The sequence below is a fragment of the Nothobranchius furzeri genome, chromosome 18 (assembly GCF_043380555.1).
Source record: "Nothobranchius furzeri strain GRZ-AD chromosome 18, NfurGRZ-RIMD1, whole genome shotgun sequence".
NCBI lineage: Eukaryota > Metazoa > Chordata > Actinopteri > Cyprinodontiformes > Nothobranchiidae > Nothobranchius > Nothobranchius furzeri.
In genome coordinates, this window is record NC_091758.1 from 14,872,294 (window position 1) to 14,883,611 (window position 11,318).

At 45.6% G+C, this 11,318-nt stretch overlaps 1 protein-coding gene across 1 annotated transcript; it reads right to left on the reverse strand.

Annotated features, from left to right (window-relative positions):
- Window positions 1-8,233: 8,233 nt before the first annotated feature.
- On the reverse strand, window positions 8,234-10,578 carry hoxb1a (homeobox B1a). Its single transcript, XM_015969229.3, has 2 exons — window positions 9,421-10,578; window positions 8,234-8,849 (listed from the first exon to the last, which is right to left on the reverse strand). The coding sequence occupies exons 1-2, from the start codon at window positions 10,220-10,222 to the stop codon at window positions 8,506-8,508; spliced, it is 1,146 nt and encodes a 381-aa protein (XP_015824715.1). The 5' UTR covers window positions 10,223-10,578; the 3' UTR covers window positions 8,234-8,505.
- Between the last annotated feature and the right edge of the window lie 740 nt (window positions 10,579-11,318).

Below are 11,318 nucleotides of genomic sequence, written 5' to 3' on the forward strand. Positions count from 1 at the left end.
CGTCTGAAAACACAGGAACGGGACGGGACCGGAATCTATAAAAGATAAAAGGAGAGGTGAGCGGGACCGGAACCAGAGAACCAAGAGAAATTGACTGAGAGACTGAGAGTTCTTACGATCAGAGACCAGAAGCTGCGCGGAGGCGGACTGGGAGAGGCTGGAGTGGTGAGGATGGTGCAGAGCGTGGACAGGCAGGCGGGCGAGGAGTTCGAAGACCTGAGGATCCTTGAGCGGCGAGACGGGAAGAAACAACTCCAGACCAGGTAGGTGATTCAGATCAGGAAACTGGAACAGGATAAATAAGCTCATTAGCTTAGTACGTATGATCAGGACAGGTAACAAACAAGGCTAGAATCTACCCATGCGAGAGTATCGACTGGCGCTGGAGTTGAGTCCCATCGCTCCTTAAATCCCTCTGGCTCCGATTAGTGGAACTCCGAACAGGTGTGATGAGTACCACGCCCACCTGTAACACAGCGCTGACCAAAACTCACAGCAGAGGAAGGCAAACCGTGACACCGAGAGGGTGGAGCCGCTAACAAATACACACACACACACACAGGCTCACAATGGCATTGTGACATCATAATGTACCAGCTAACTTCATAGTATACCTCTTAGCCAATAGCGGTGGCAGATTTAAATTCAGATACAGTGCAGAATTTTTCCCTGACGACGGTGCAACACTGACAGTTTTAGGCAGAATATTTAAATTTTAGCTAAGATGCACTGAAGTGCCAAATTATTTACTACACGTGTCTGCAGCACGATTAGACACTCGTTTATATAGTTTATCAGCAAAAAAAAAAGTTGATTTGGGGGTGACTTGCTCTTTAAACACATCAGTGTTTCACTGGTTCTTGTGTGTGTGTGTGTGTGTGTGTGTGTGTGTGTGTGTGTGTGTGTGTGTGTGTGTGTGTGTGTGTGTGTGTGTGTGTGTGTGTGTGTGTGTGTGTGTGTGTGAATGTGCGTGTGTGTGTGCGCTTGTGTGTGCGTGTGTGTGTGTGTGTGTGTTTGGATGGTGAGTAGAGTTTAGACTATGGGGGGGGGGGGGGGGGGGCTTTCAGAGAACGTTTGGAAACAATTGTGAAAAAACTGTAACACCTAAACAATCACATCTGGGATGCATCGGCGCATTCTTCTGTGGACTTGGGACAGCAAAGCATCCCACAATGCATTGCGTCACAAACGTTATACTGCTAATGTCAGAGAACTGTCATAACTGTAGAGTTTTATATCCAAAATTCGAATAAAGAAATAAAAAGTTGCTTGGTATTGTAAATAATTGTGAGTAAACTGTGAGTTTAGTGATTTTGTTTTTGTTTTTCTGGACTCTTCACGATCCCTCAAAACGTTAATTAGCTAAGCCGCTATCAAAATAGAAGCAGCGGTAGAAGTAGCTCTGTTGTGATGAAAAACAGAGCTACTTCTTCATTTAACAGCTGAAGTGGACCAAATTTTATACAAATTTTCATTGTTGTTTGGTTATTTAAGGGACAAACAATATGTTTATTTTTTATGTCAGGTACATTTTTATTCATTAGCTGCTAGGACACCACTGAGTACAGTTCAGTTCTAACTGCTGTCCTGGTCCTCCCGTACTCGCTAGAACGGACTTTCTGCTGTCCTAGCCAAGCACGTACAACACCAAGTACACAAGACCCTGCTAGCATCCTCGTGTAGTGAGAAACAGCCATTCTGTTCATCGTTGACCAGGAAGACTGGAAGTGAACAACTGTGGAATTGGTTGGTCTTTCTCCAGCACAATGTCCCGTCGCCTAGCAACAGTGACAACACTAAACAAAAGTTAAAACTAAACACAGCGACTATTAAAGCTACCTCTGTCCTTAGATAATCTGGAGACATTGCCAACTGCCAACAGATTTGTCCTTTCAGCAGAAAATGTGGATAAATTCTTATTTTTATCAAAAAACTAAGTTTGGAAGTGCCTGAACATGGAGAGATGGTGGGAATCTTAAAGAGGATAAAACTCACATTTTGCATCCACCTGTGCTGCCATGTGGGTTTCTGCTGCCTCTTTGAACACTCCACACCTCAGTGACACCGTCCATCCGTTTTCTCAGTTTGCTTTTAGGAATTATGTGACAAAAACACGCTGCTTCCAAAAGTCAAACTAGAATAGAATAACCTCTCATGTACAGGAGAGAGCTGCTGCTGGAGGAGCAGTGACTCTATGCCAGCCCCTCCCCGATATCAGAGCTTCTCAGCTTATAGCAGCCTATCAGGGGAGGGGTGAGCATGGCCATCTCCAGCTTGTTTTCTTCAAATAGCAGAGCTCTGAAGCGGCTCATTCTGGTCCTACAAATGTCAAAAATAAGCTCATAACTTAAGAGAATAAACATCATAATATGCTGGCTTTAATGTTGCACTAAAGGAAAATCAGAAACAAGTACTATTACTTGCATTTTTGAAATAGAATAGAAAGAATAGCCTTTTATTGTCATTGTACCAAGTACAACGAAATTGGAGTGCCACTCCCGTTGGTGCAAAATACATACCCCCCTCCCCACCCCCACCCCCCCACCCCCAAATAATAATATAAAAAATACAAAATTATAAAAATAGAGCAGGTTGTCCAGTAATTGTAAGGTTGCAGGTTCAATCCCAGCTCCCACCAGAGAATGCTGCTGTTGTGTCTTTGGTTGACATTTTCCCACCCTGTCAGCTGGTGGTGCCAGTCTTGCCTCCATTGATGCACCCCAGTGCAGCTGTGGCTACATTGTAGCTAATCATCACCAGCGTGTGAAATGGATGCCTGATTGTGCTGTAATGCACCTTGTGTGTGTGTGTGTGTGTGTGTGTGTGGGGGGGGGGGGGGGGGGGGGGGGGGTTCTAACCCTAGGATGCTTAGACCATGATTTCAATTCAATTCAATTCAAAAATACTTTATTAATCCCAGAGGGAAATTGATTTAAAATATATGAAATATATATATGAATATAATAATAATAAATATATGAAAATATTTTAAAGATTGTAATTTGTATGAATTTTTGTTGATTTGATGTTTGTTTGCTTATGAATCAAACAGATGTTTTTTTTTCTGGGTAAAAATGTGAAACAAACACGAAAGCATCATAAAAGATGATTGCTTTTTGTATAATCATAATAATAGTAATAATAATAATAATATATTTGTTGATGCTCAGCAGCCTTTGCATTACACAGAGAAATATGAAAGAATATAAATACATTAAATATTAAGATTCAGACAAAAACGTATGAAAACAATGGGTTGTGCTTCATTTCTGGAACTAATTGTGAGATGTGCAGATGTCGGCAGGCAGATAAACACCGTAAACTTAAAGCGTTACAATTGTTTTATTCATACTTTTAATCTATAAAACTAAACCTAAGTACATCTATGTTTACTACTTTAGTAAACGTGTGTGTGGTAATAAAGTTATTTACAACTTTTTCTTTCTTACTTTTCTATTTCATTCAAATAAAACTATGTGATACATATGAACCCGTTTACTTCAGAACCAGTGTGAGCGCGTTTCAACACTGAGCAGTGACTGATGGGTGTTTCTGCAGTTCAGGAGTTCAGACACACACACACACACACACACACACACACACACACACACACACACACACACACACACACACACACACACACACACGCTGTGGAAAGGAAAGCAGACTCTGGGTTGGATGACGTGAACGCCTTTAAAACGTTCCAGGCTCTCTAACTGGAGTGTCATGCTGTTTTGTTTATTTGTTCTTTTTTGATTGTTTATTTGTTTTCTTTCACTTTTTTACTTAGCTTTTCTTCCACAGGAACACAAGCAGGTGATGTCATGTATTAGTTTGCTTTTCTTAATAGTATATTTATCATATTTCATTGCTTTTGCGTGACACCTGCTGTTTCTACAGAAATACACAAGCAGGGGATTTACGGAGGATTCATCTGTGAGTGACGTCACAAGCAGCTCGTAACCACGTGCAGGTCTTCCAGGAAAAACTCTGCTTTTGGAGGCACCAACAGCAACAACTTGGCAGTGGCTCTCAGAAGTTTTATGACTCCAAAAGTATGTTGAAGTGATGATTTTATCACGAAGGAAGAAGTCTGTCTGTGTTACAGTGCATGAACTTTTACATGCAGCACGTTAGATTTTAGACTGAGTTCACGTCAAACATCCATTTTCCTTTGTGCCTGAATTCTGTTCATTCATAGCTGAATGATTCTGTCTCAGGAAAACCCCAACCTGTCCAACGATGACTAACATGAGAAGCAGTGGCAGGGCTTCAGCATTTCTAGAATGGTTCAGACCTGCTGGACCTCAGCTGCTGCAAAGCCTGGAGCATCAGAACCAGAGACAAAGTTCTAGAGCCGAGCTGCTCTGGAACCTGGGTGGTACACGCTGTCATCAATACCCCACCCCCAGAACTAACACTCACACGCCTGCACAAACACACACACTTCACCAACCAGGCTCTAGGAGAGTAACGCTGGACCATCTGAAAAGGAAAGGAGGTGAAGAAGAGCAGGAGGAAGAGTCGGTTTAGATTCCAAAGGTCAAAGGTTGACAGAACCATCTGGAAAGGCCTGTGATGTTCCTCTCTTGCTCTGCATGGATCAACCTCACAAACACAGGAGACCGACAGGTGCTGAAGCTCAACGCTCATTCAGGAATAGGAATGCACCGATCAGGTGTTTTGCTGCCGATCACCGATACCGATATCAAAGAATCCCGATCACCGATACCGATCATGTGGATTGGCCAGAAATTTTCTACAACATTATAATGAGTGCTACAAACCACATAATCTGGGAATAAAGGAAATGTAACCTAATCTAAAATGGTCTGTATTAAAGTTGTCACTGTGTGAAAATGTAACCTCACGGTTATTGTGACCAAAATTACCACGGTTTTCGGTATTATCGCGGTATTTTTTTTAAACTCGTTACATTTTCAGACAACTAAATAAACCCTGTATGTCAGGAAATATTGTCCTCGGTTTGTGTCCTTCCAGTGAGCTTTGCAGATGTGGGAAAATGTCATCAGGCAGTAATCATTGTTAAATTCATAATGATTCTCGGAGAGAGACCAACTCTTATCTGCCCCTGGGAGCCCCGTAATGCATAGCGTCATTTCAATATGGGGGTGTCCGCGACACGGTTTACATGCAGGTAGCGGCGCTGCGGCTGCTTTATGTAGCCACTCGTTGCATTCTCCCTCAACCCAAATCCTCGGATCACGCATTTTAGCTAACACGCTAATGTTAGCTTGCCTTGCGTTGACTGTAGAGTTGTGGGTGATGGTCACGCAGATGTGTCATGAGATTTGAAGCGTTGCTGCCTTTCACAGACACTTTTTCTGCACGTGCTGCAAACAGGATAGCCGTCTTCTATAAGCTCCCTCGACATTCTTCAGATATCCAACTGTAAACAACAAAGTGCGCATGTGCCGCCGGCAACTTCAACAGATGATACGGTGGTTGGTAAGGGTCACCGCGCCTGCACCGCAGCCACGGTAAACCCACCGAGATAATATAGTTTTTTTTTTAAACAAGACAGTTATTATTATTGTCAACTTTTTTTTACCGGGTTTTACCGCTACACCGGTTACCATGACAACCCTACCTGATCGGTCTGCTTTGATCTATTTTTAAAACTCCGATCAAAACCGATAGGGGCGCTATCGGCCGATTGGGATCAAATGCCGATCCATCGGTGCATCCCTATTCAGGAACATCTTAGAGTTCCAGCTGGGAGGCAGGAGAACTTTAAGGCACTCAAATCCATTCTCAACTAAGTCAAGTAGCTGATTAAAAAAAGACAAATGCAAAATCTGATTCAGGAGGAACCTCACAACCAAGCCCCCACAATGCGGGAAAGAAATTGAAGCCAATGCGGAAGTGAAATAAATTGCAGTTCCACCCTCATCCACTAGGGGCTGGTGTCAGAAACGAGCAAATCCTCATGGACTCCCATGTTAAAAATACCAATTTCACAGCAGAAATAAACATGTTTACAGCCTGGTACCAAAACATGTTTTGGTTTAAATGATCTAGTTTACACTCATGACAACTCTGAGGGGGTGAATTTTTTTCTCGCTCTTCTGTTTAAGTGTATTAAAAGCCTAAAATTCTGTATAATTAATGAGCATCTGACCCACGTGACCACAGAGCTAGCTCCGTGGAAAGGCCTCAGTAGAGCCTCGGTCTGGCCTGGAAACTGCTCCGGGATTTTGAGTCTCTGTGTTTGTGTATTCTTTTTTGGATATTTTTTGTGCAATTGTTGGACAAAATGACTTGCTGTGGCATTAATTGCACTAATAGAGCGTCCAAGGAGTCTCCACTTCATTTTTTTCAGTAAGTAAAACTATATTTATGTATTTTAGGTCACTGCCGAGCTGAGCTTAGATTTTAACATGTACTGTTTAACCATGAAATTTAAATGTAATAGGGTAAAACCCAGTGCATTTAACACAATGCTGCACTTTAGAAAATGGGTTGAAATATAACATGTTGGTGGAGCTGGGTTCCGACTATCGGCTTGTGGAGCTCTCTGGAGACCGATGTTTTCCACCCGGAATGCCGGCTGTTTCTCCCCGCAGCCCGGTCCATCTCTGTCTTATTGCGGCTCCTTTTAGCTGCGCGAGCTCGACGGCTGGTTCTCCCTGCAGCTCGGCACATCTCTGTCTGATCGCGGCTCCTGTGTGCTGTGCGGGCTGCCGGCTTGTGGAGCTCTGGGATGGAAACCTTTCCACCCGGTTCTCCCCAGCGGCAGCTCTGCACATCTCAGATTGCAGCGGCGCTTGTCTGCTGCGCGGGCTGCCGGCTTGTGGAGGTCTCGGAGACCTCTGTGTTCCATCCGGTTTTGCCCAGCAGTCAGCCCAGCGAATCTCTGACTCAGAAGCTCTGGTGTTGTGCACAATTAACTCCGGTTGTATCTAGGTTGCTACCTCCGTTAGCTTGCTCCCACCTCCGCGTTAGCTTTGGGTTAGCTTTAGGTTAGCTTGTAGCTAGTTCGACCGGGTGTCGTCAGTTGATCCCAGCCTTACAGCCCTACCCTCAGCTCCACCTCTCTTCCCTTTTGTGGAATTGTCTGGGCTTGACGGAACCTGTGACACGGTCAAAATGGCGGTGGTGGCCACCTCCCATTTAGCCTAAAAAACGTGTTATTGGAGCCCATGGAAACCCATTGTCCATATATGTATATGTCGATGCTCACAACTGAATTTTGGAGAAGCCCCACCCCTTTGAAGCTCTACAACCCAGGTATAGGTTACAGGTCACCAAATGCTGGACTTCAAATGGTATCCAAATGTGTGGTAACCATGGTAACCCAATGAACCACAGACATCAGGATAAACATTTTCTCTATTTTTCTTAGAGCTGTTGAAATGTCTCCTTCATGAGTCTTTTTTGGTGAACTTGTTCAGTTCTGGAGATGTAATAAAGCTTGACTGAATCTTAAAACAGGAGCAGAAACAGTATCAGAGTGGTTGGATTTGTGCTTGTGGAGCAGATTCCCATGCCTTCCCGTTCACAAACCACATTAGAAATTAAATCCGTGCATAGGATTTTCATCATCAGCGTTTTCAGTGCACAGTGAGCAAATCAGTTGGTAGAAAAACAAGAAGCACCTTTATTTGAAGTAGATTTAGGCACACAGACTCTCTTTAAGGCAACAGAATCGATCAAACACAGATGGTCTGCTGTTGTAAAAACCACCGGTTCAGTTACTCAATAAGAAAGATGTTTATCTCACACCTGCTGAAAGTTTCTACTACCAGCAAAACGTTTGTCTTAAAAAAACAAAATGGAGTAATTTGATTTATAACGAAGGCAAAGTGGTTTAGTATGTGATCCACACTTAATTTTACTGCCTTCCTGAAACCAGAGTCCTTCATGTTTGGTGAAGGCCCTTCAGATGGTGGCGTGAGCTCCGAAAACACAATAATTTATTCTAAAACAACACAAAATATTTAAATATAAAATCCCACCCCTCAGTTCTCTCTCTCACACAGACACACACACACACACACACACACACACACACACACACACACAAACACACACACACACACACACACACACACAAACACACACACACACACACACACACAAACACACACACACACACACACTCACACACACAAACACACACACACACACACACACACACACACACACACACACACACACACACACACACACACTCACACACACAAACACACACACACACACACACACACACACACACACACACACACACACACTCAACTGATGAAAGCAAACAAAGAGAATTCAGGTTTCATAAAGTCTGCATACCCGGCTGCCTCTTAAAGAACATCCTCATCTTCAGCAGCCAGATTTTTCTGTTGACCGTTCTCGTGTCATTAGGAGAAATGATGAATATTAGTACTACTATAAGAAAATAATCATTTGTTCTGGGTTGTAAAAGACGTAACCCTCAAAAGTCCCATCAAGGCAGCGTTTTAAGGAACCCCCAAAGGTCTGAGGTTCGGACTACGTCTCTGAGGTTGGGGACGCGCCTGGAGACGTGGACACAGAAGAGTGGTCCGTGTCCTCCAGCTCCTTGGTGAAGCCGCAGCCAGCATCGGAGGAGGAGCGCGGATTGGAGGACGCGCCCTCGCGCTCACGTTTCTTCTGCTTCATGCGTCTGTTCTGGAACCAGATCTTTACCTGGGTCTCGTTCAGCTCCAGCGTGGCGGCTATCTCCACGCGCCGCGCGCGCGTCAGGTACTTGCTGAAGTGAAACTCCTTCTCCAGCTCCGTCAGCTGCCGCGTGCTGAAGTTGGTGCGCATGGCGTTGTTGTGCGCGCCCGTCAGGCCGAAGTCCGACGCTTTGGCTGGAAGAAGAACAGACCAGATGTGTCATTCTGCAGATGTGATGAGTAACGTGCATGAAAACCGTGGAGCTAATGTCTGGTTAAATAAATTAATAAAGTGTTGACTGATTCTGGATGACAAGTATCTGGATGTGGCACAGAACCACTGAGCCATGGTGACGTCATGGAGGAGGGGGCTCTAGTTTATTCACGCGCCGCCAGCTTTCAGAATGGAAAGAGGCTGCGTGCTGTCCTCTAGACTGAAAGTAACAGAGTAATGATAATTATTCCTTATCGGGATCTTTTTGTTTGCAGCTCTTCTGGACCTCCTGGGCCCTCCCCAGAGCTCGGTTCTGAAGAGTAGGTCCACATCCTGCTTTACGAGGCCGTTCCTGTCTGTTTAGGTTGCCTGATGTTAAAAGCAGAAACCGAACTTCGCAGGTGGACATGCTTATTTATCTGTCGGAGGTTTGAATACATGTGTATTCGTTTCTCCGACCTTCTCGTTTTTAAATGCAGATATTTACTCAGATCAGATTCTGCACAGCCTGACCTGCACCGGGAGTCAGCACTCAGACCCAAAGTCTCCTACCTGTCTTTGGTGGGTTCCTCTTCACCTTCATCCAGTCAAAGGTCTGCCCCTGTCCGCTCTGGTTCTCCTCGTGCCCCCTCTCTCGGTCCCGGGACACCGGAAGCTCTCCGTATCCTCCGGTGTGTGGGAGTCCCAAGAAGCCCACTGCGTCCAGACCCCCTCCGATGTGCTGCGAGTACTGGGAGCTGCTGAGAGCGCCCTGAGGGCCGCAGTAGGCCTCTGGGAGGGCGCTGTAGCAGGCGCCAGCAGCAGGAGCCGAGCTGGGGAAGGCCGGTTGATGGTAGTAGGTGGAGGGCACAGACTCATCCATGAAATACTGCGGTTGGATAGAATTGGGAGGTCCCATAACGGAAACATAATCAGTGTTCGTAGCGCACGCCTGGCCCGCATAGCCCCCGGAGGTCCCGGACCTGCCGTTGGTGTAAGGAGACAGTAATCCACTCTGCGCGCTCTGGTTCTGCTGAAGGCCAGGGAGGGGGTGGAAGCCGCTGGATGGGTGCTGATGCTGCTCAAAATGATTCGACTGATGGTGCTGACTTGTTAGTCTGGACTCGTGCGTCCCTCCGGTGTCCGCTCCGGTGTTCCCGTACACCCCCCCATCTGTGATGTAACCGCTGTCCCCACCGGGTCCGTTACCCGCAAGAGAGGATCCGCTGAAGCCCGTGTGGAGCGAGCTGGGGGCATGGTGCTGATCCAGGGCAGCGTGGTGATGATGCAGATGATGGTGGTATCCAGGCTTGGGTGCAGAATAAGAACCGGACGCTGGTCGGTTACAGATGGAGTACTCCACAAACGAGTTCATGTTGTCCGCAGAGCGGAGGCCCGGCCAGCTGAGTCACTATCCTATTGTTCACAAGGATTCCGAATCCACACAAATCACAACCGGAAAGATAAAAAAACTTACTAAAAATACGTTTAGAGCAGTCTTACTCAGCTAAATTAAACTTCAATGAAATAAGAAGATCTCAAGAAAAAGTCAGATTCTTAAAATCAGAATAGAAAGGAGAGAAACCATATTCCCAAAGTCCAGGAACACGCGTGGATAATGTCCTCTGGTGCGTGAACGGGCCTTGCGGGTTCCAAAAGGCCCACGCGACACGACCTGAGTCACCTCTCCACCTGGATACGTCTTCAGTCAGTCTGCAGCCATCCCGGCTCTCCAAAACTCCGATTTTCGTTATTTCTCCCAACTCTCTCGCTTCTTCTTCTTTGTGTCACTTCCTTTCCTCATCTTTCCTTCTCATCTACCTCAGTGGAGGGTCACGTGGCTCGTCGCCTAGGGTGACCACGAAGTTGTCAGCTGGTCACAGGATCAAGTGTGTGTGTGTGTGTGTGTGTGTGTGTGTGTGTGTGTGTGTGTGTGTGTGTGTGTGTGTGTGTGTGTGTGTGTGTGTGTGTGTGTGTGTGTGTGTGTGTACAGGAGTAAGAGTGGGGGTTCGTTCCTTTTCGGTCCAGGACTAGAGTTTACGCGCGCGCGTTCTAGTAATGGCGCACGCGCCTCATCCATCACTCTCCGTGACATTAGCACGACAAAGAGGCTTCAATCAAACCGGCCCATCAATCTGATATCAGCTCGGATCTGTCAGAGCAAAGAGAGAGGAACAGAATAAAAGGAACCGGTTCGCAGACCTCCTCCAAGCCAAACGCTCCAAAAGCCTCAGAACCTTCAGAGACAGCAGTTCAGGGTTGGTTCGTTCGGGTTCGGGTTCGGGTTCGGGTTAGCTACAGAAAACTCTAAAGTCTAGTGGAGTCAGTCACTGCTACAGCCTCACAGATCAGAGAATAATCTGACTTTTAACTGGTAGACTAGTTTAGCTCAAGAAATGTTTATTTATAATTTACCAGACAGAAACATAATAATAATACTACTACTAATAATATAATAATAATAATAGTAA

Excerpts from the sequence above, each read along its gene's own strand:
- hoxb1a (XM_015969229.3), bottom strand. The coding sequence starts at position 10,222 with ATGAACTCGTTTGTGGAGTACTCCATCTGTAACCGACCAGCGTCCGGT. Across the intron at positions 8,850-9,420 it reads GAGGAACCCACCAAAGACAG|CCAAAGCGTCGGACTTCGGC; the intron begins GTAGGAGACTTT and ends TTCTTCTTCCAG.